The 25,583-nt window shown below is 39.3% G+C and overlaps 1 protein-coding gene across 1 annotated transcript in view; it reads right to left on the minus strand.

The window, feature by feature from the left end:
* Window positions 1-692: 692 nt before the first annotated feature.
* Window positions 693-25,583, minus strand: part of CA8 (carbonic anhydrase 8) — a 76,009-nt gene continuing 51,118 nt past the window's right edge. Inside the window, exons 4-9 of the mRNA XM_038766452.1 lie at window positions 24,598-24,693; window positions 22,296-22,358; window positions 20,623-20,671; window positions 18,701-18,813; window positions 9,854-10,021; window positions 693-1,307 (exon numbers count right to left, since the gene is read on the minus strand). Coding sequence (XP_038622380.1) covers window positions 9,887-10,021; window positions 18,701-18,813; window positions 20,623-20,671; window positions 22,296-22,358; window positions 24,598-24,693 — 456 coding nt within the window. The 3' untranslated portion in view covers window positions 693-1,307; window positions 9,854-9,886. The remainder of the gene's footprint in view (window positions 1,308-9,853; window positions 10,022-18,700; window positions 18,814-20,622; window positions 20,672-22,295; window positions 22,359-24,597; window positions 24,694-25,583) is intronic.

Consider the following 25,583-nt stretch of genomic DNA (forward strand, 5'->3'; position numbering starts at 1 on the left):
CTTCCTCTGCATTACTTGTAATAATGCACATCTGCCTGATTCCACCAGACCATGTTTTACTTCTGTTGTACCCTCCCAAATGCTAAGTACAGTGTGCAGTAGGCATAAGCATGCAATAAATACTATTGATCGATTTCAGATTATTTGATTTTGGTAGTGTTTTTTATTTTGATGATTTGTTAGCCAGCCCAGGTAAACTACAGTGCAAAAATGCTCTAATAAATGGAATTTTCTAGCAAATCAATCAGCACATAGGACTGAATAGCAAACCCTTGTTTGGTCTTAATCACACCTGTGAAACAAATAGAGTTTGAAATTTGCCAAGAGTAGTTACATGAAATTAAATCTGGAGTAAGAGGTGTGTCTTCTTATGCAGGTGTATTTTAGTCTAACCTGATGAGAATGGTTTAGGAATTTGTGTAAAAGTTGAAATCACTTATGATTTTTTGAGCCCAATGAATTGTACAGAACTAAATTCATGTTTTATGGGTTCAACTTGCATTTTAGTATGTGGAAAAAAGCACATGGAGGTTTGCAAGCTAGTTCAGGTTTACCTACTGGCTTAATCTCACTTCATCATGGCATCCTTCATATTTCTCAGCTGATCTATTCAGAAGATGTAGCTTTCTTCTGATGTCTCAACCGGTTCTGATGAGGGTGTCTCTATGAATTTTTAACAAGAATATAGGAAATTTCTATTGTCAATAAATATCCATTTATTTTCTATGCAGCACATAAATAAGACAAAAAACTAACCTTCAACTGTACTTCAAATAAGCGCTGTGATGAAAATAATTGTGAGAGTAATTGACACACCTAGCCTTTATCAAATCCCTGACCTATGAATATGTATGCTTTTCCTGATACAACAAATGATTTTATAAGGAATATCATATTGTCCTCTGAATGAGCAGAATGTTCAGTTAGTCTAGAAACGGAGAATTACTCAAGTATGGGTTTCAGTCTTTTCCCAAATTGTACAAAATTTTATGCACACTACCTAATCACATTCACAAATTTTTAAAACTATCATCGCTCATGGTACAGAGAATGACCAAACACTATGGAATAGTGAGAAAGTGAGCAGCAATGATTTGGAGATTTAACATGTTTTTTTTTTCTTTTTAGTTTAAAGCTATGCCCAGAATTTCACTGGATCATTGTAGACAGGACAACTGTCACAGCTGTCCATCAGGGCTCAAATAGATGGAGGCAGACAATGCAGGCTTGTGTGGTTAAACTGAAGCAGCGGTCTCATAAATTTCCATTCCTCATCCAAGGGCACTGTGGGACCATTGTTTCTCTCTCTGAAAAGAGAATGGACAATTGTGTTACTGAAGTTCTTCCACAGTGCATCTAAAGGTTTGTTTATGTCCAACCAAGGAAACAGCAAAAACTGAAAGCAGAAGCTTTCTACAGGGGTGGAAACCTCCCTAGACATGCAACACGCCACCAAAAGGGTAACTATTTGGCAAATCTGTTCATCTTCATTTTAATAAAATGATCTATTCCTCCAACATTAATCAAATTTGAGTATCCTTAGCAGAGGACACATATTTAGGTACCGATAGTATTTTTTTAATATGTTTATTGAAACATTTATCATTCAAATCCATTCTAAATTTGAAGAAGCATAATTATAAATGTGTTCCAAATGTCCGAAAATAAAATAAAGAAAAAAATTCACGTATCCAAATCCCATAGCCACCAGAAGATCACATTTATGCAGGCTTTCTAAGGTAGAATTGTTGTTAAGTATTTACAATGCACTTCAGTGAGGTTGTCACTAAAGGAAACAGGCCTGATTCATATACACCCTGGGCTGACTGTCTTCATTGGTAGAATGAGTGGAATATTGTGGCTGGCCTGGTGATGATGACCAGCCCAATGCCACTATTCCAGTATACTTGGAATATATATATATATATATATATATATATATATAATGGATTTATTAAGCACTTACTATGTGCAAAAAGCACTGTTCTAAGCACCGGGGAGGTTACAAGGTGATCAGGTTGTCCCACGGGGGGCTCACAGTCTTAATCCCCATTTTACAGATGAGGTAAATGAGGCCCAGAGAAGTTAAGTGACTTGCCCAAAGTCACACAGCTGACAACTGGTGGAGCTGGGATTTGAACCCATGATCTCTGACTCCAAAGCCCGTGTTCTTTCCACTGAGCCACGCTGCTTCTCTTACAGTGTTTTGCACATGGTAAGCACTTAATAAATGCTATTATTATTATTATTATTATTACTGAAGGCATTCCCCTGGCACTCCTAAATGATATGCAATTGAAAATGAAGGCCTGAGCACTGCCTTTATGGTTGTCCTCTGAGTGAGCTAACTAATATACATCCCCTATTAGCCCTGGGGTTAATTTAAGAGCTACTGCGGGCCTACTGATCCAGCTGTATTGTGGAAATCACCCCTTGGGAGCAGAACTCCCGTATCTGTCCTTGAGCTGAGATTAGTATTCCCCATTTGGATTTACTATTGAGGTAACAGAAAATTTCCATGCACCTCCACCACTTCAAGTCAGACTTCTTCAGCTAAATAAACTTCTCAATATCCAGCCATTCCCAGGGGACTAACTGGGACATTCTCAATTCTCAATTTTCCCACAAGTTGATTGTAATACTGGTTTTGGTGACTTCATTCCAGTAGTTTTCACAGTCAATACTTGAGGTGTCTTTTTGAAGCCCTGTGGCATTTATTCAGTATGCCATATGCTGAGCTCATGCAGACTTCTAAGCATTAAATTACCTCCTTGCCTTATTACCGGAGACTGATTTAGTGCTAAGATAAGTTCTTGGGAAGAACCAGAAATAAGGGGACAGAAGGATGTGTTTCTTTCCTACATGGTCCCAAAGAATGCATTTCCAGAGAAGGGAAGAATTCTAATCAATATTTTTTACTCCTAAATTTTCCATTCCAATAAATAATAATTATCTGATTGTCAATTCACTCCTTTCCCAGGGGCATACTAATGGGCAGAGAAATCAATTGGAAATGCAGTATTTCCAAAATCAAACCTCAGCCTGACACTGTGACTCTCGGGGTGTCATTGAATGAGCTACTTTATCTCCTTGTGTTTATTTTCCCATCCATTTCAATCAAAAGAGAGACAGGGAAGGGGGAGAAACTAAGCTTCTGTTTTGGAAAGTTTAGGAAAATTAGAACAAAGAAGTAAGCTATTGAAATCTAATCAGTAATGGGAGGTCTTTGGGACCTACAGTTGCTTTTGAAAGCAACGGAAACAAACGCACATGTGGCCTCTCTGTCAAACAGAAGCAGTTTCACACCTCAATACAATAATCATACTGCAGGCAAAGGGATATAATAATAATAATAATGGCATTTATTAAGTGCTTACTATGTGCAAAGCACTGTTCTAAACACTGGGGAGTTACAAGGTGATCAGGTTGTCCCACGGGGCGCTCAAAGTCTTAATCCCCATTTTACAGATGAGGTAACTGAGGCACAGAGAAGTTAAATTAATTGGCAGAGCCGGGATTTGAGCCCATGACCTTTGACTCACAAGCCCGTGCTCTTATATGTGAAAAGTCTTACATTAAAACATTGTACCTTTCCTTGGAGAATTCAACAGTCATGTCATTTTGCACCCTTTTACCACTTTACTAATACACTCATCTCATTACAAATGTGTCAGTTTTCCTCAAAGCTGAAGCCCATCATCCTCAGTGTAAGGGGTTCGTATAGCATTGGGCTCAAAAGTAGCACAAAACTTTGCTTTTAAAGTTCTTTTGTGGCAAACCTCTGTTATGACACGTTGACACTTTCTCAATCTCAATTAGCACTAAACTAATTAACAAAACTGTTTTATACACTACAGTGAATCACATTTTTCTTCTTCCTTGGATAATCCCTTGTGCGGTGTAAGGGTGATTGAGTATCTAATTACTTCTTAATTGAATGCACACATTATACATTTTTCACTAGTTCAAGCTTAATGCTTTTGGTCCAGAAATCAAAGTCAATGAAATTAAGTTGAACTGGGACTTGGGCAATCATTATAATGAGGGAAGGTTTGCATTAAGTCTAATTATAAGTAAATGTAGGTTTTTAGAATTGTGTTTTCTATGAAAATATTTAAAGTACAGAAGTGTGCCATAAAGGGCCAATTTAGATTACCAATAACCTTATTATTCATGTTTACAGTATTTTCTACATTGTAAGTAATTTTACTGCTAGGTGGCACTAAAATGATAACACTTTAAAGAGTAGCACTAATTAGAGTGCTTTGGGTGTAACCATCACTAAAATCTCAGTAAACATTTTGGATTTAACAAAAATTGTGCATTTCTTATATTTGTGAAAGTTGTCCAGAACAGAAAATGCTGTTGGTGCATTTTTTTTAAATCTTACCAATCAATTCCTGACCCAATCTGCTTGTCTGAAATTTCCTGGTGGGACATATTCTCAAACCTTAAAAATCTCAGCAGCTGACTGACTGACATAACTGACTTCACTGATGAATGAAATACTGCAAAGTGTTGGAGTTGGTGCATCATGGAAAACAGCACAATTTTATTTAAAGATGGTGACAGTATTTGGGATCATTCTTCATGATGATTGGCCAAAAACAGGCAGAAAGATAAAGTACAGCAGTGTTTCCTAATCTTTTTCAATCAATTAATGGTATTAATTGAGCACTTACTGTGTGTGCAGATCACTGTACTTAGCACTTCAAAAGGTACATTCATTAATTCAATAGTATTTATTGAGCGCTTACTGTGTACAGAGCACTGTACTAAGCGCTTGGGAAGTACGTGTTGGCAACATATAGAGACAGACCCTACCCAACAATGGGCTCACATTGTTGAAGGGGGAGACAGACAACAAAACATGTGGACAGGTGTCAAGTCGTCAGAAAACAGCTAAATGCACATCATTAACAAAATAAATAGAACAGTAAATATGTACAAGTAAAATAGAGTAATAAATCTGTACAAACATATGTACTGTGTGGAGGGGAAGGAGGTAGGGCCGGGGGGATGGGGAGGAGGAGAGAAAAAGGGGGCTCAGTCTGTGAAGGCCTCTTGGAGGAGGTGAGCTCTCAGTGGGGCAACAATCCAATAGAATTGAAAGACACGATCCCTGCCCACCAGGAAGATAAAATAAATTGCAGATACCCTTTAAGCTCTTGATATTCATTCAGTCGTATTTACTGAGCACTTACTGTGTGCAGAGCACTGTACTAAGCGCTTGGGAAGTACAAGTTGGCATCATATAGAGACGGTCCCTACCCAACAGTGGGCTCACAGTCTAGAAGGGTGGAGACAGACAACAAAACAAAACATATTAACAAAATAAAATAAATAGAATAGTAAATATGTACAAGTAAAACCCCACCCTGAGCCACCCAGAATTTAGGCACATGTTCAAAATTTATTTTAGTGTCTGTCTCCCCCTTTAAGATTGTAAGGTCCTTGCAGGCAAGGAATGTGTCTACCACTCTATTATAATGTATTCTCCTAAGCGCTTAGTACAGTGCTCTGCACACATAAGCACTCAATAAATACCAGTGATTGATTGATTGACTGAAGACTAGACTGCAAGCTTATTTTGGGTAGGGAACGTGACTGTCAACTCTGTTGTATTGCACTCTTCCAAGCACTTAGTGCAGTGCTTTGCACAGGTAAGCGTTCAATAGATACCACTAATGGTGATGATGATTGAGATTCATCCCTTATCATGATACCGTTTCTTCCCTTCCGAGTGCTCCCCACTTTTGTTTCATTTTATCCCATTACACTGTCCCATTGTTACATTTTGTCAATTGAGAAGCAGTGTGGCATAATGGATACAGCATGGCCTGGGAGTCTGAAGGTCCTGGGTTTGAATCCAGACTCCACAACTTGTCTGCTGTGTGAACTTGGGCAAGTCACTTAACTTTTCTGTGCATCAGTTACCTCAACTGTAAAATGGGGATTAAGACTGTGAACCCCACATGGGACATGGACTGTGTCCAACCTGATTAGCTTGTGTTTACCCCAGCACTTAGTACAATGCCTAGCACATAGTAACCGCCTAACACATGCCATTAAAAAAATTACTCCTAATCAATCCTTCAACAACAGAGCAGGGGAGCAAAACTCAAGAATCAATGTCTTCTAGGCCTCAATAATCTTGTGGAAATGTCTACACTTCCTTGTGCTTCACTTTGGGTAGGTTTAAGAATAAACTGTCCTTTTTTTCCTCTCTACTTGAATCTCATCCAAACCCAATTTATTTTGCGTACATTTGAGATAAAGCTAATATAGTAACGTGCAATAGAAAATGTAAATTATTTTTTAAATTCATAGTTTCATAAAATTATGCTTTCATCCACTTAATGCCACCTTTAGGCCCAAACAGTTCTGCAGAAAAGTACATGAGGCTATTGGGAGAATTTCGGAATGTACTGCAAGTTTTGAAAAAATTGCTTGAACTCTTCAATATTACCCAATCCCATTTAAAGAGACACCCTTCCTCTTGCACTGCAAATATAAATCAGCTGCATTTGTGTTTTTAAAAATCGCTTTAAAGCTGAGCCTTATATTTAATTATTAAATTGAGAAGCGTCCAAACACTGCAGCCTGGAATTATGGGTACAAGCCGTTCCATTTATCCTGAAAGGATAATAGCTTTTACCTATTTGGTCATTCAGGCTGACCTTCTTTATTCCTTCTCTCTGACCTCCCTCCTACTTCCCCTTTTCTGTCATAGTTTATCATTTTCTAACTCATAACCTTTTTAGGTTATAAAAGAAAATTGATACAAAATTGATGCCAGCTATATCTTAACTAAAGCTTTAGAAGACAACGTTATTAATTACAAAAGCACACACAGGGTAGGGTTCAATACAGGCAAGGGTTACTTCAAGGACCCAGAAAGAGAAATGAAGACAAGTTCGACACCAGTGATTATTCAGCCATACCGGCTTACATTTGGGGTGTTCTATTTGAAGTTGGTCTATTTTTCCAGCTTTAGATTTTAGGTGCGAAGGTTCCACAGAGGTTGTCTTTAGAAAGAAGAATTTAATGAATTAGTTACTAGTCCAAGTGGTTGAGCCTTGTCTGAGCTGCTCTCAAGGTGGGGAGGCTCAAATAATGTCTGGGGGCTTCTTGAAATGTTGGAAATTCAACAACCTAAGCAGCAGCCAGGGCTGCCGGGACATACGAGAATCTGACAGGTGGGACAGTTGGGTCCTAGACCCACTCCAAGGTGACTCTGAGGAAGTCTCCATCCTTCAGTGCCTCATAAAATGGGGGTCATAAAGCTTAACACTCTTTACCTCACAGAGATATTGTGAGGATGAATGGGGGTAACTGATGTACAATGAAGCATTTTACAAACTCTAGCTAATTAAAATACCTGATCTATTTGGGTCAAGTGTGCTCTACCTAAGGTTAAGATGGCATGGGCAAGAACAAGCAGCATGCCTTAGTGGAAAGAGCACAGAGGCCAAGGAGCCAGAAGACCTGGGTTCTAATCCCAGCTCCACTACTTTTCTGCTGTTTGTCTTTAGGCAAATCACGCAATTTCTCTGTGCCTTGGTTCCCTCTTGAGAAAACCTTCTATTTGAATGTTTTGCCCCAACCTAAGACTTACAGATTCTCTCAGACAGACCACGTGGGTTCTAACTTATCCTCCACTACCATCTCAGAAAGCCCAGAGTATAAGTGGGATCCTCCCCTCTTCCTGCATCAACTCCCTGAGGATGGTCTTTAGGCTGTGCAGCCAGAATCCTTCCCCCCGACCCTTCCCCTTCCCCACCCACACACTCTGTACACATTTTTAAAGAATGTCAGGCCGCTTATTCATGTCCTAAAGACACTGTATTTTCATCCCTCCACTCCTGCCTGCCCTTCCCATGAAAAAGTAGCGGGTCTGAAATCCTGCCCAATTTTAGACCTGTTCTTCCTCAACATTTTCTATGATAAATCTTTCTCTTTGTCCATTGAACTCCCAGAAACTAAAGGGGCAATCACAAGAAGCTGTCTTCGGGCTGACTGGCAGTAATTCCCATGTCAAAAATATATAGTCTAACCTCTTTTCCCCCCACCCGACATATTCAGAAAATTGGAATGGATGAAAAAATTATGCTTAACTATAAATTGTGTTTAAACTACATAAAAAAAGAAACCATGGAATTCCAATGATATTGCAATTATTTTGGCTTCTGTTACCATTAGACCATTGTGGCAGGTTGATGCTGGGTTTTTTTCAAATGGCTGGAGAAAGGTTGAAAAAATATGGTGATTTCTTTGGCTTGGTATAGACCCAGACTAGGAACATATCCACATTTAAGAATACTTTCATGGAACCCAAAAGAACTGAAATATTGAAGTATAAAACTAGGACGGTCTACTGGCTCCAAAGAATCTCATAGGGAGACAAAACACACACACACACACACACACACACACACACACACACACACACACACACACACACGCACGCAATCCTAAAGCCTTCCAGTACTGCATACCAGATGGAGGGGAGGAGCTTCTGCATTTCCAACACCTGGTTGAGTTGCATGTTAATTATCCAGCCAAGTGCAAAAGCAAGCATCACCTTTCTGAGGAAGTAATGCAGAAAGCCACAGATCATTTGTGGTCTGATAAGCAGGTCCCCTAATTAGGAAGAGTCCAACAAAGAACCCCAGCATATTTCATGCAAATTTTGTCATTTGGGAAATGAAGACTCGGAGTTATTTTGCTAAAATACAATTAAAATCTGATTATTTAAAACCTTTTTCCCCGAAGCACTGACATGGATTTTTGAATCCTCAGTTCCGGATGCTTTAAATGAAACAGCCGTGCTTCAGATTCAAAGTCAAGACAGTCAAATCAAAGATCTGAACTACCTACCTAAGGGCATTACAATATTTCATATCAAATAAAAAAGTACAATCCTCTAGTCTAATTTCCTGGAATAATTTTTAGGTGTATTATACACTTCAAGATTAAAGGACTCACACATGTGATCACAAGAATCTTAGGAAATGGAGTTTTAGTCTACTCAGAAATAGTTCCCAGAATCCTCCCAGAACCACAGGCACTAAAGAAACCTCAGAGAACTACTCTCCAGAATATCTACCACCTCTCTCCAGGAGCTCTACCAATAGGCCGGGATGTTCCTACAAATAGTATTTCTACTTACCCTCATAAAAAAATCTAAACTTTATCTCATTCACAAAAATTAAACCATACACTGTAGAATCATACAGGTACTGATCACAAAAAAAAAAAAAAAGTGGCGTTTTGCCGGACTACTCCGATTTTGTTTTTAATCATCCATTTAGTTCTCACAGGGTGGTGAATACCAGAAATGAAAAGTCAGGCACAGGCCAAGGACTCTTGCTTTTACTAGAATCTAGAGTGTGCTGAGGTTACTGATGTTCATGAGCAGCACACAAGGTAGGATTTACCCAATGTAACCTAAGCCCTAGCAATGACAAAAAAAAATAATGGCAAACTTTACCCATGGATGCAAGTCTGGCTAAAAAAACAGATGCGAGACCACCCAGCGTGCATACGTAGAGATCGTCCTTGTGCAGTAATATTTGACGTCTGCAGTGCCTGGCTGTAGTTTCAGTTTTGCCTCGACCTTGAAACTTCAGCTCAAAAGAGCTCATCCTATCATGACTGCAAAAGGTCAGTTGAGCAAACTGTAGTTTTCACCTGTGATTAGACTGTACTTCACTGCATCCTGAAAGGGCTTTCTGTTACCCTTATTTTCAGTTCCTATTTCAGCTAACCCTATACAATAGCTGCACAAATTTTAGTAATGAATCACAATGTCCACCAAAAGGGTCTCTGTCATGCTTCCACGCATTCATACCTGGATGAGGATGAACTTTTCCTTCATCTTTGTTTACTGGAATGCGGCTCTGATGACTCTGTCACTAAGTGGTTGAGTGGGTCGAAAGTTGTCTCCTAAAATTCCATCACAGCCTTCTACGAGCTCTGCACCTTTAATGTGTGTCCTCAGTCGACGAAATTCTTCTATCTGACAATGAAACCAGGCCAAATAGGTTCATTATGGGACTTGCATTGAAATGAACCTGAGCTTTTATCAAGGACTTGGAAAATATGCATAAACTACACCCCACACAAAAAAATAAATCATTCTTCAGGACTTCTAGGAATTACATTAGCAATCCCCTCCCACTTGCAAACAGCTTTCGGAAAAATAAAGCAAATACCTGCATGAAGAACAAAGACAATGGAAGAGCCCTTGGGAAAGATCTCAGTCCATGCAAGTGCCTTGGTTCCTACCACTAAATTTGTACTGGAGACAATTATATGCCCCTTCCAACAATCCAACAGGCCACCAGCCTTTGTGGTTTTAATAAACATAAAATGAAAATATTAAAATAGTACACAAAAACCTATTAATGAAAAAGTTACGCTTAAACACTTAAAAGGTTTGCACAAGGAACTGGTCTCTTCTACCTGGGTTGAACCAAATCCACAGCCTGACAGTTTCAGTCAAAGTGCTGTGGTTGGGGAGGTACGGTTTAATAAGGAATACTTTTCTCTGATCAGACTAATGCTTTGAAGACTTTCAAATAACAACACAGATTGAGGAGGGAGGAAAAAAAGCCTCTTTCTTGAAATGCCAATCTGGTGGAAATATCCACTCCTCAATATCCTTTAGCTGCTTCAAATGGTTTCAACTGCCTGGTGAGTGAGCTCACATCCTCCTCGCCTGAATGTTACTGCCCTGAAATAAGATATAACGCTAATTGAACAAAGCAATCTAACAGGATAAAAGTTTTTACTAGAATATAAACATCGAGGCAAGGCAGGAGACTAACAATGCCACACACCTTTGTGTGTGTCTTTATTGCCACTCTCCCAAACTTTTAAAAAATTCAAATAAAAAGAGGGAACAGAGATTCGATCCTCCCATTAGAGACTGTCTAACTCTGACAGGTAGTTCTGAAGAGTGGCAACTGCTCTCTGTACCATAGATGAAAGCCCACCATCTAATTTGTTCAAAACACTTGTGCTGTGCTTCAGTGACTCACGGTCCAGATCATTCATTAACCATTCCAACTTTAAATGGCTTTCCGAATCTGAACACAAAAGCCTGAGTTTGCTGCATCTTCTAATATGCCACCTAGTAGTTAAAAGGGTAATAGTCACCTTGTGACATATTTGAGTCTTCTGAAGCTTAAACATTTTAAAGAGAATGAGGACCTAGAGAGAGTTTTCAACTCTTTTCCCTGTTCTTCAGTGCTCAGCTCTTTGGTTAGTCTTGTAGAAAGGGGCAACTCTGGTACTCAGGAGACCTAGGTTCTAATCCCTTTTGGGGGCTACAATGTCAGTGGTGAAGGTTCTGTCTGAAGAACCAGCCAGTGCAATCCACAATATGGAAGGGCCCAGCGGGAACCCTGAAAAATAGCTAGGTACTATGGTAGCTGGCACACCTGTCATTTTGGCTATAAGTAGGTCCTACCCATAAAAAGATAGAACTACCTATCTACTCTCTTGGTGCAATATGCCCCGGCAGAAACAAGACTTACAGGGAAGACAGAGTACAGAGGGAACTGCCAAACCACTACCATTCATTTAATCATTGAGCACTTACTGTGTGCAGAGTGCTTGGGACAGTATAATACAACATGTTCGATGTTCTTATCAAGTTCTCAATCCAGGTTCTAGATCCTGATATTTCAGGCTGAGGCTCATCCCTCATTCCCAACCAAAGACTCCATCATCATGTGAGAATGAAAGGAGGTGGCTTCCATGTTCTACTCTAGTTCCTGACTTGAATGGGACTTCCCTGGATTTCTCAGAATACAGGAACACACCTATGGATTTCCAGTTCGCACACATACTTTTTTCTATTAATTCCTGCTTGTTCTCCCCACCACACATTGTGTCCCACAGTTGGCTCACTTATCCCCAATCCATAGTCAGGCCTTTCCTCCCACCTGGACTACCTCCCCAACTCTGGAAGGAGGAGGCAGCTGGAAAATTCAGAAGTCAATTCCAAACTTCCATCACATACACTGATGGGGAAAAGGTTGGAGGTTGGGGAAGGGAAAAAGGGTTGCTTTCCTCAAATTTACCTAAGGTAAGTCTGTGGGTAGAGGACGATAGAGAAGAGGGAAAAGGAAAAGGTGGATGGATTTGAAAGATGCTGGGAGGAAGAGGAGAAAAGAGGAAAATAAAGATGAAGAAATGAGAGAAATGGTGTTAGGGGTGAAGGAGATGGAGAGCAGCAATGAGCATTTCCTAAATAATTAATGTTTGGAGATCTAGTGAGTGATAGATTTCATATTTCTTGAACTTTCATTTGCCAATCAGTCTGCAGTCTCTCTGCAAACCAATTTGTAAACTGCTCAGCTTGCTCTTGAATTGAAGCAGTATTTGAAGCAGCTTGGCCTAGTGGATAGAGCATGGGCCTGGGAATCAGAGGGACCTGGGTTCTAATCCTGCCTCCGCCACTTGTCTGCTGTGTGACCTTGGGTAAGTCACTTAACCTCTATGCTCCTCAGTTATCTGTAAAATAATAACTATGATACTTGTTAAGCGCTTACTATGTACCAAGCATTATTTTAAGCACTAGAGAAGATACAAGTTAATCAGGTTGGACACATTTCCTGTCTCTACATGAGGCTCACGCTCTTAATCCCCATTTAACAGATGAGGTAATTGAGGCCCAGGTTACATGGAAACTAAGTGATGGAGCCAGGATTAGAACCCAGGTTCTTCTGACTCCCAAGCCTATGCACTATCCACTAAGCCTCACTGCTTCTCAAAATGGGGGCTAATAATAATACTAATGATGGTATTTGTTAAGCGCTTACTATGTGCAAAGCACTGTTCTAAGTGCTGGGGAGGTTACAAGGTGAACAGGTTGTCCCACAGGAGGCTCACAGTTTTAATCCCCATTTTACAGATGAGGTAACAGAGGCACAGAGAAGTTAAGTGACTTGCCCAAAGTCACACAGCTGACAGTTGGCGGAGCCAGGATTTGAACCCATGACCTCTGACTCCAAAGCCTGTGCTCTTTCCACTGGGCCATGCTGCTTCTACGGTTAAGACTGTGAGTCCCATGTGGGACAGAGACCTGGCTAGCTTGTATCTATGCCAGTGCTTAGAACAGTGTGTGACACATAGTAAATGCTTAACAAATATCATCATCGATTTAAAATTTTTTGATGGCCACAACCCTATAAAATGTGAAAGAAGAAGAGACCTATATTCTTGTACAAATGCTATAAAGGCCATATAATGTTAAAAATGATGTAAAGGATAGTTCTTTCAGTGGTGTTCTTATCTTTCAGTGAATAACATGACCAGTTATGCAGATCAATATGACAAATTACAGATCACCAGTGCCATATTTCTGAACAAAATCTCCCAGCTACTGTATGGGGAAATAACATATAACGTTCTTAATTATTGTGCAATATACCACAGCAAATAGCTTCTTGAACCAATCTGCTCCAGAGTTTATATAAAACCATTAAAGCAAAAAACTTTTTTAATCTTGTTAATGCAACCACAAGTGTGGGTTAACTTGAAAATATCCTCACAATAGACACTTCTTTCAACAAAGGAAAAGGTATTTTCTTATACTGAATTTTACATTTTATTTCCTCCAGTGAACTGTCTTGAGTGTGCCTGTTCTTCTTTCATTTCCTTTGTTGTTTTATATATCAATCATATTCTTCCCCTTCAAACCAAATAATACTAGGCTTTTCCATTTCCTTGTATAGAATCACATCTGTCTATGCCTCCTGTCCTCTTTATTGTCCTCTCTGGACCTTTGCTATTTTTAACATGTCTTCTTTGGAATTCTCTGAGTAGCACTGAATGCAGTTTTCAAGGCAAGGATGTACTGATTTATACAGTGCCATTATAATATTTTCTGAATTATCTTAAATTCTCTGCTTAGTCTAGGTGAACATTTTCTTTGTTCTTTTGGAACACTGCTGCAGTTGAACAGAGGTTTTCATGAGCCTGCCTGTGAACACCATCTAAATCTTTTTCCTGAGAAGTCACAACTAATATGGAGCTAATCTATGGGGAGAAAGAGGAGCAGCATGGCTTAGTGGATAAAGCATGGGCCCGGGAGTCAGAAGGACCTGAGGTCTAATCCTGACTCCACCACATATCTGCTGTGTGACCTTGGGCAAGTCACTTGACTTTTCTGGGCCTCAGTTACCTCATCTGTAAAATTGGGATTAAGAGTGCGAGCCCCATGTGGGTCAGGGACTGCGTCCAACCTGAATGACGTGTATCTATCCCAGTGCTTAGAACATTTCTTGGTGCATAATAAGTGTTTAACAAGAACCATAATAAATAATAACAATAATAATATATCTGATATAAATTACTTTGTGTTTGCATCCTCTGAAAAGAGGTATAGCTTGTTGCTGGATGACAGAGCAACATGATGGTGATTAAGCCCGTTGTGGGTATGGATTGTCTCTCTTTATTGCTGTATTGTACTTTCCAAGCACTTAGTACAATGCTCTACACACAGTAAGTGCTCAATCAAGCAATCAATCAATCGTATTTATTAAGCGCTTACTGTGTGCAGAGCACTGTACTAAGTTAATTTCTTAGTTTATGGTTAGTTTATTTCTTAGTTGTGGATGGATGTTTATTTCTTTTTTCCATCTTCAAGAACAGAGTGTCCACCTATTCCAACATTTTCACCCCAGTATCAAAAAATCATCTCATGCATTTATTCAAACTCTCTTCTACTGTAATTTAAATCTATTTCCCCTCGCTCTGTTCTATATGGACAATGAGATCTGGTCAATGTCTTCCTAACACCCCAACTTGGATTGGAATAGTTGCTAAGTTCCCCTATCATCTAGCCAAAATGTCTCTGGCTGTGCCCATTTCTAGCTCCCCCAGACATACTAGAACCCCAACTTCCAAAATGCTTCAGGCTTGTGGAAAGGTGGACAGGATTTAAGATGGACAGACATGAACTAACCTAACTCCAGGTCTAGACAACTCCTTCCCAACCTGGGCCCACAGGTCTTCTTCTACTGCACTTGATCCTGGGTTTTACCATTCGATTGTCTTTTCTTTTTCTGGACTGCCTGAAATTTGCCCCCTAAAAAACTGTCTATTGCTACCCAATCACTTTTCTAAACTTATTCAAGTCCCTTTGAATTGTATGCCTTACTTCCAAAGTGTTAGGATCTTCTCCCAATTTAGTATCATTTGAAAGGAGAATTCCTGGACACACTCTCAGTTCCTTGGCACCTCTGACACTTGGAAAATGGGACTGCTCTCCAGCCCTCCACTGGGAAACAAATTCGTGAACAAGTAATTTTTGCCCATCTGATGAAGCCATTACAGGGTGGGCAGGAGCACTATGATGCAACAAATAACTTTATGATGGAGTTTCAAAAATAATACGGCAATGTACTGTTCCATATGAAGGTGATGTTGAAACCATCAGCTTTCTTGAGTGATGCTTTTTAACATTTTTCAGAAAAGCAGTTGGGCCTGAAAGCCTTTAAATCTCTGCAGGCAAAAAATGTGCCAGGCTATTACCTATTTCCTCTCCTATATCCATCAACGAACCACTGTGCTAGCCAAACCACATTCTTCCGATTTCCACAACAAATGACCCTCGCATGGAAATAGGTTTCTGAATGAAGCAATTTGAGACCAATGCTAGCAATGAAGATCTTAGGCCAAACCAAGTCAAAATCGCAAAGCAAACTGAGAAAATGATCTTAATTAAATATTGCCTTTAAAATGTCACCATGACTTAAAACCCCAACTAACCTAGGAAATTTAACCCTTGAACAAAATTTAGCATTCTCTGTTACAGGGCTCTGAAAAAACAAATGACCCACAGGATATGCATTTTGAAACTATCTTTTGAGGACCAACAATTATATTTTTAAGTTTATTATAGGGCGTAAAGTGTTTCACAACTGACTCTGTTGTATTGTACTCTCCCAAGCATTTAGTAGAGTGTTTTGCACATGGTGAGTGCTCAGTAACTACCACTGATTGGTTTTTTATGGTATTTGTTAAGTGCTGACTATATGTCAGGCACTGTTCTAAACGCTGGGGTAAATACAAGAAAATCCAGTGGGGGACAGTCTACGAAGGGCTCACAGTATTCATCCCCATATTATAGATGAGGTAACTGAGTCACAGAATAGTTAAGTGCCTTGCCCAAGACAAGAGGTGGAGTTGGAAAGAGAACACAGTTCTTTCTGATCCCAGGCCCATGCTCTATTTACTGGGCTAAGCTGCTTCTCTGATTTTTTGTTTTGTTTTTTAATAGTACGTGTTAAGTGCCTGGGCCAGGCACAGTACTAAGTGTTGGGGACGTACAAGCTAATCAGGTTGGACACTGACCATATCCCATGTGGGGCTCACAGTCTTAATCCCCATTTTAGAGATAAGGGACCTGGGGCACAGGGAAGTAACGCAAAGGCCCACTGACAATTTTTGGAAGGCTCCACAAAGCTCTGATTTGATTGTGGAGATCTTTGATCTCTGCATTCCACTGTTGGTTAAACTTTTATCTTACATGTCATATTACAAAGCGAAGTTCTTAGCTACTGACAATGCATTTTTTGTTTTGCTGCCAATCGTTGATTCATCCCAGTGACCTTCTCTTTAAATCAATTCTAATCGTGTCCTGATGGAGTTGTAAAGAGTCCCTCTCTTCCTGTATACACTGACTCTTGTAGCTGGAGAAGCCTAAGCTACCAGAGCTGTTATGATGGTGAGAAGCCGCAGGCAGCTTTGCGAGCTAAGCACTGAGCCTCCTCAGTGGTTGGAAACTGCATTGAGCAAGAGAACCATTGGGGACACAACAAGCAATCAGCAGCTGCCAACACTCAGCATTAGTGCAGGGATCTTTCCGTTCTGGAACAGAGAAGGAGCGTTGTCTAGTAGAAAGAGCACGGGACCGAGTCAGAGGATCTGGGTTCTAGTCCCGGCTCCGCCACTCATCTGCTCTGTGACCTTGAGCAAGACACAACTTCTCTGAGTCTCGGTTCTCCTGTTTTCCCTCCTACTTAGACTGTAAGTCCCATGTGGGACAGGAACTATGTCCAACCTAATGAACTTGTATCTACCCCAGTGCTTAGAACAGTGTTTGACCCAGAGTAAACACTTAACAAATATAATAATAATAAATAAATAATTGACATGCAGCCCTGCCAATTCTTGAAGGATTATGAATAAAGGGAAAACTTGCTCATAGACCCCTGGTACTAAAAACCCCATAAGACATAGTTCATACTAGGTGATCTGGTCCAATCCAAATAGGCTGTTCCAGGCTAAAATTCTCTGAGGGTTTATGGAGTCAAACATGATATTCAACCTTCTAGCCAACACCAGCCCACAACACCACCTGTCTTGCTATTACTAGCACTGACTGAAGAATTTTCATTCTACATGTCATCACACACTACTGCAACCTAAAAATCACTGCAAGGCTGCCAATGCAGAGCAGTGGGCATGGTCTTAAACATCTCAGGGGCAGAGCATTGAGGATAACACTAAGACTCCTACTCAAGTCTCCAAGGCAAAACTGAGGTATCAATCTCACAAAAGCACTGAATGTTATTAATAGGCCTAGCCTCTGGCAACTACTCAATAGGAATGATTGTCCAAAGGGCAGTCTTCAGGGTTTTTAGCAATGGAACGTTAGAGTTGGTGGCAGTTTGTCAACTGCTGAAGAAGAGTTATGTAGTAGGCCAAATTTATTGTCTAGTAGTAATTACAAAGCCATGTTTAAAGGTGCCACAAAGAACACAGGAGTGGGTACAGTTTCATTTCCATCCATCCTGAGGTTGTGGCCCACCCAAAGTTCAGTGTCCTTGTCTGTTGAGCTGCAGGGGTCACCAAACTTCAGTGGGAAAAGCGGGGAAGGGGTAGGAGACTTCTTTCAAATAATGCCATGTGATTCAGCATTGTCAAGCTAGGTTGTGGAGACGTATGTCCTCTGGAGAGATATCAGAAAAGTGTCAAAGGCAGACCTATCCGGAACCAATGATAGACAAGATAACTCTCAAGAGACCTTCTGAGATTCTACTGTCAGTGACTCTGTTGCATTCAAACTTGTTCAGTCTCCTAAAAATGATATTTATATTTTCCAATCCTATGTTCACCAGGTGCATAATAAATTGCTCCAAATGTGGCATGTTAAGGTAGCATGGTTCAACCAAATCATTTTCTTTATGTTGACACTAGTGAGAAAATGATGGTTTGATCTTTTTCATATATGGTAACCTTACCAAAATTAGCAATTTAAAGTACCTATTTAAAAAGAAACAAGATTAAGTGCAGTTCAATACTATATGGATAATAAGGTGCTTAACCATTTTTATTCTATAGTATAACAATATTAATTTCTCATTGATGTTCCTGTAATATCCAAAAAAGGTAACATCTCAAAGTCTGCAACTTCAACGGCTTAGATTTCTTTTTTAAGTAAGACTTACCTTAAATACAGATGATAAATAATAACTGACTGAGTTTGGGTTTTTTTTCTTTTCATCTTTAACCATTCAATTGCTCTCATTGACTCAGAACATTTAACCTCTATTTGAAAAGGCAGGTACTGGCCTAATGGACATTGAAAGGGAGAATGGAGACGTCCTTCTGCATATCGACAACCTATATCCTTTAACTCAAAAGTAGACTCTGAGAGCCCTCTAAGTACTGTGATTACCTGAATCTGGGATATGGTTAGAGGGTATCTGAATAATATCCAAGTAACACCTTCGCTGCAGGGCGGGATTGTAAGGGAGCCTTCATATACCCAATAATCTCGTAGAAGAGGATCTGGGACAAAACAGAAAACAAGAGACTTACTAGACTTAGTAAATACAGATTAAAGTTTGGGCTGAAAAGATTCTTTATATAGAAAGTCATCCAAATGTGATTGACCGAACTCCAACAAGAACCCTGCAAATTTCTGCTTCCATACCCATATGGGGAGGGGTGGTCATTGAAATATATGAAAAATGATCCATCTGATATTCTTTAATATAGTTGTGTGGTTATCTTGAATTGCTAATCACATTTTTATTCATTACTTAAATTTAATAAGAAGTTTACATATTTGAATACCAAACTCAGTGACTTCAATTGGCCTGTAAAACCTATTTATCTATTTTACTGAGGTTTTTCATCTGACTCATTTATCAATAATGAAACATGAAAATCAAATTGTATAATGGAGTAATACAATTAGCAATATCCATTAATGGTATTACCTGTCTTTTACATAAGGGAAGTAGGTAAGTGAGAATGATTACTTAAATGATCTGAGATGATGCAATTAAATAAAAGAGCACTTTATTTTAACAGAATTGAATTATTTCCCAGCACCCTTGCCCATGTTTTTAACATATATATTGGGGGAAGCAGAGTGGTCTGGGGTTTGCACTACCAAACTAGGGACAGAGATGAAATGGAAAAGACAAGTTTGACACAAGATACTAAAATAGAGGCAAAATTGAAATACTAGTCCAGTGAAAAACTAGAATTCCGTTTCAATTCAAACGAAGTTATCTTACAAGCATATCAAGACCTTTATTTTTCTTTACAGAAGTGGCAACTTCCAACACAATCATCCCAGTGAAACATCTCAATTACTGGTAATTATAGGTTATTGCTCCTGAAATCTCGGCTATACACGGAGCCATCCTTCAATGATACCTTGAGTTTGGGAGGCAGAATGATCTAGTAAAAAACTGAAGGAACATAAAGCTTTAAAAGTGTAAAGCATTTTCCACACAAAGTAGGGACGCAGCATAGCCAAATGTCAAGAGCCTGGGCCTGGGAGTTGGAGGACCTGGCTCTACTGCATAGTTGCTGTGTGACCTTGGGTAAGTCACTTAACTTCTCTGCAAAATGGGGATTCAATATCTTTTGTCCCACCTACTAAGATTGTGAACCCCAAATGGGACCTGATTATCTTGTATCTCCCTGGCGCTTAGTACAGTGCTTGGACTATAGTAAGCTCTTAACAAATACGAAAAATATTATTAAAAAGAGAATGGTGGGACTCAAGTCAGGCAACCTGCATTTTAGGTCCAAATCTGCCCTAGGTTTATTGTGCATTCTTGGGCCAAATCTGCCCTAGGTTTATTGTGCATTCTTGGGCAGGTTGCTTAACCTTCCAGTGCCTCACTTTCCCATAAAATGTAGATGATCTGTTTCTCCATAGGTGCCACCTTTACATTTGGAACACAAGGGCAAAATGGGGGCAGGGATTTTTTGGTGGGGATGAGACCTGTTCCCTCCTGACCAGAAAGCCACCGTTTTGGATCTTTACTGCACTGACTGGGAATCAAAAAATTTTTAACTCAGAAATCTCTGGGGCCATAATCCTCCTAGCCCCTGTGAAGTGGACCTCTGTGCTGCTCTCTCCCTGCATCTCAGGGGTGTTGGGATGTGATACAATTAGATAATTTATCTGAAAGAACGCTGAAAAAAAGTGAAGGTCAGTATAAATAAGAAGCATTATTATTGTGTGGGAATGGGATTTCATAAACTTGCAAAAGGCAATGATATGTTCTAGATAAGACATTGTGGGACAACATTTCAAGCAAAGACTTGACATATAAAGAACATGAAATCACTTACCTGGTAATAAAGTGTTCGGATTAAAGCAGGGAATTGTTTTGGACTTGCCCTGAAAAATCAATACTGTTTTATATCATATCAAATTCAAGTTACTCCATGGGAATAGCTTATGTTCTGGGAGATTCTTTCTCAATATATTTCATGTGTAGAGGGCAAGGCTATAATAGCTAAAGAACAATAGTGAGCATTTTTTCTGCATTTCTATTTTAGTTACCTTTTCAATTCATCTACTGTTAACACAAAAAGAAAGCATTGGACTCCATATTTGAGTAAATGAAGGTTTAAAATCCATTTTTTAGGGTCTCCTCTCCTCATTAACGTTCCATTACAGAATTCTAGGACTTCATTCTGAAAGGTAATTAAGAGTCTGATATCTGTAACCACATGTTTACCTGACTGAGAAGCAATCCTGAGACTAGAAAACTCACATTTACTCAGGTCACTCTGGTCTCAAAATTTCTGGAGCAGTTGCTTCAGGGACTGCCTACTAAAACCCCATGAAATTTTTCTTTTTTGTACCTGCATCTACAAAGAACACTAAAAACTCCACAAGTAATTTTATTCTCTGAAAAAAAAAAGTAAATCCGTTCAATCGTATTTACTTAGCGCTTACGGTGTGCAAAGCACGGTACTAAGCACTTGGGAGAGTACAATATAACAATATGACAATATAACAATATGACTTTGACTCATCCCTGCTAGACTGCAAACACCATTCCTGGGCAGGCCAATGTGAGGGCAGTCCAGTAGTCTTTTCGCCCAGCCTCCATGGCTGCCCAGAGGGCTTGGATCTGAACCAGAGCAGGCAAGACAGTTTATCCGGTTCCAGATTGGCCCCCTATTCCATTCTCAGGTTTCCAATAATTCAGAAAAGATCTCTAGGAAGTGAGGCCAATCTGGACACCCCAACTCTGGGGTTTGAATCACAATGCCCCCACATCAATGTAAGTCAATGAGCAGTCCCAATTCATCCTTTTAGGGGAACTCCCAAGTGCTTGGTATGTGCTCTGCACTTAGTAAAGTCTCAATAAATTCCACTGATTGATTGATTGTCCTGCACATACTAAGCACTCTATAAATTCCATTGATGATAATGATGATCCTCCACACCAGATTAAGGTGGTCACTGAACTAGGCCTCCCATGGTCACTCAAGGAAGTACTACATCCCCATCTGGGGCCAAACCAAACCCTTGGGTTACCCCAAAATGCACCCAGCCTCTGGTGATAAGAAATTAGTTAGGGGTACACTGCCATACAGCCTTTACGTGACTGATCTCCACAGGACCTGTGCTTTGTGTTCAATTCACTCCCCAGTGGGCGACACACAGTTGTTCCACTTACAGAAATTCAGTAGAGAAACTGGACTTGGGAAATAAAACATTTAGGAATGATTTCTTTAGGATTTAGGACACTCTTCTATGATGTGTTCACATTCCAGTGATTTTACTGTGTAAGTCCTTCCTTCAAATACTATTCAAGTATGTTTGGTAACATGACAGGTTGTGGTATACTGACACTGGGATTTCAAAGCACACATTTCTTTTACAAATATGTTCTCAAACATTTCTGGAGACCTGTCATGTCTGTTAATCCTAATTATACTACTCACATACAGCCCCTCTCCACCTTGGGAAGGAAATGTTTCCTGTTTCTTTCCATTCCATGACTTACTTTGTACTGGATGTCCTGGAGAATATCAGTCACTGCCTTAAGGCCAACATGCTCTTTTCCTATCTAAAACATAAAGGACAAACAATGGAAAAAGAAGGGAAGAATAACTCCAATATCGTGCTATTATTCAAAGTAACTAATAAAGTGGTGGACAAATACACTTGACACTTCTTGCTTGAGGAAAAGGTAAATAAGCTTTGATTAATAATGGTGTTTACTGCTACAGGTCAGCATTTAGCCCGAGATACTAAATCACGTATAATCAGCTGAACAAAGCTTCAGATTAAAGTTATAACAGAAACTGACATAATAAAGGAATGTCAAATGACCAGCAGTCCACCTTCACTCCATCTCGTAGTATGTTGGGAACATGCTGTATGTCACATTAAATCATTCAATGCGAGATAGTAAGATATAAATGTCAAGAATAAAATATATTCCAGTGAGTTTCTGTTTCAAAAGTAGTCAGTGAAAAACTCAACCCACCAGAAGCATATCAAGACCTTTCCATTTTTACCTACAGATTTTTCAGCACATTAATATGAAGAGCTCTTTCAGAATCCTTAAAAATTCTGGAATAGCAGAGCCAGGAAACTGTTCAGAGAACCCCAAATCAGGGTGACTTTCCTGAGTAACTCTGTTAATAATGGCAATCTGTTAATAATCCTAATATTTTTAATAACAATAACTGATGCTTTTAATACTCGATAAAATTTTGAGTTATACAAATGTAAAAAGTTTTTAGATTGGTATGTTTGCATACTTTAAGTCCACTGGCCCTAAAGTTTTATGGAGGCCCACAACACATTCACTTTAATCAGTTAACTCTTGATAAGTTGAGGCTTTGAAGGCTAAAATCCAAAAATAATCCAAATATTTCATTGGGCCTTTTAGTTCTCTCTGTCAACTTGTTATCAGAGCAGCTGATGTACGGTCTTTACTGGGCCTCCCTTCTCTCTGGGAAGCTACTAATGAGGAATCTAAACTGTAAGCTCATTATGGGCGGGAACGTGTCAGCTAATTCTGTTGCACTGTACCCTCCCGAGTGCTTGGTACAGTGCTCTGAACATAGTAAGTGCTCAGTAAATATGCTGATTGATTGATTGGTCCAGAGGTAATCAGCCTAAGGAGAAAAAGGAGAAGGAGGGAGCTCAGTAGCCCACTGAAACATGAGTATTTAGATAATCCCCAAATTGGCTCAGATTTTTTAAGCTTCTAGAATTCTTTGAATAATTTCTCCAAACAGAAAATTATACTCTACAGGCCCTTAAAATCAATTTAAACACTAGAAGCAAATGAGGGGTAAAAGGAAAACAGAAGCCATTTTTTGATGGATTGCCCAGTTGTGATAATACTTAGAAAGGTTTTATATTTTATAAAGGGCATTCCCCACAGGAAGACTATGTTTTGATCTACATTTGCAAAGGATAAACCTAACTTTTGGAACAAGAAAGAGCTATTAGAGACCACGCCATGTAAACAGGACAAACAGCACAGGGATCAAGCACCCAAAAACTACTTGGATCTAATCATCCTAACAATTAGCATGTTGGATATTTGTTAGGGACATTGAGAAAAATACGATTCTCTAAACCTTTTCTTTCCAAATTGCCAATGGCTTTATTCCCTCCAGACAGTGGGAATGAGTCACACAGAACTGAAAATACCAGGATGGTATTGCATTAAATCAGTCAGCTTCTCTGAATTTGAAAAGTTTGACACCTCATAGCTAACCTTAAAGTTCCAACAAGCAGGCAAAGTAAATGGACTATTTTAGAACCCCAAGGGCCTCAAAGAACAAAAAGACATCTAACAATCCATCAGTGGTATTCACTGAGTGGTTACTGTGTGCACAGCACTACTAAGTGCTAACAAGGACCAATCTGTCCTAAAAGGGTAACTAGTATTAGGCAAAAATATAGATCAATATAGCAAAGATGATTTTACGGTAAGGGTGTAAAAATATTCTCTAGACTTTCCCACTTAAGGACAACGAACGTGTCTTCAGAGGAGCATATATCATTTCCTTGTAAGCCCAGTGGAGCTCAGAGGAAAAAAAAGCATTTGCCTAATACGGGTGAAAACTTTCCTCCCAAAGAATTACTTTTAGCTCTGAAAAAGTCTATGCTTGAAAAGTTTTCAGCAACTGGAATGTGTGGGTTGATTGTTTTGTGTTTTTTTTTTTAATGCCATCACAAATAATAAAACTGAAGACAAGAAAAATATTTTGCTGGGTAAATGAAAGGAGAATCATTTACCCTCTCTAAACCATAATACACGATCATGCCTGCAAACCATTTACCTGTACAAACAAAGCAATAATAGCTACTCCATGCGTTTTCCCGACAGCCTCATCAATACTGCTATACAGGGTAGAATTCCAATGGATGAGATGGAGCTAGAAGATAAATGATATAGACAGGATGTCACCAGCATGTGTAATTCACTTCGTAATTTAGAAATAGGATGGTATCACTAGATTAAGTGACCTATACTTAGCATACAACAGAATTGAAAATCTGACATTGATAAAAACTCTCTGCATAATTATCCTTCCTCTCATTTCTGAACAGAAACAGTGATTATTGAAGAACTATTTCTCCTCCATTTCTGTGACTCAAATCTGGAAAAGTAAAAAACTGGGGATACGCTTCAGGAACTTGAAGAGGAGACACAAATGAAAGTCGCTGAAATAGCCAAAGACCATAATCAGTGTGGCAGATTTCTGATAACCTGAAAATTAATTGTTGGCTGTTAGGCAATTTGGCAATTAGCTATCTGTGCAATATTCACTCAGTCATTCAAAGAGTTGTTAAAAGGATGCATTGTTATGGCAGAGAAGATGAGTAGTCTTAGAACATTTGCTTATAACTCTTTCCAGCTGAAACAATTTTCTACTCTCTCTGATTAGTCTAATGGCAGTGAAAGGAACATCACCTCAAAAACTAAATCTCAATAAATCTTCTTCATTAGATATGAGGCTGAAATACAGACAGAATGTGGCTATGGGGAACTCAGGAACTTTAACAATTTTTCATATTTCCAATTTAGTTTCTAAATTCAACAGTTAGAATGCCTTCAAACAGGTCTTCATTCTGAAGGTAAACAGTGATACATGCTCAGTATTGCACTCCATGAATTTACCAAATTAAACATACACCAGCTTCATCTTCAGGAGCAAAGGAGGCAGACTTCGAGTCATAGTTCTAGCAAGATGATGCTATAATACTGAGCTCTATCTGGGTGTGGGTAGGTTATAAAAAACATGTGTACAATCATCATCATCAT

Source organism: Tachyglossus aculeatus, chromosome 25 (genome assembly GCF_015852505.1).
Source record: "Tachyglossus aculeatus isolate mTacAcu1 chromosome 25, mTacAcu1.pri, whole genome shotgun sequence".
NCBI lineage: Eukaryota > Metazoa > Chordata > Mammalia > Monotremata > Tachyglossidae > Tachyglossus > Tachyglossus aculeatus.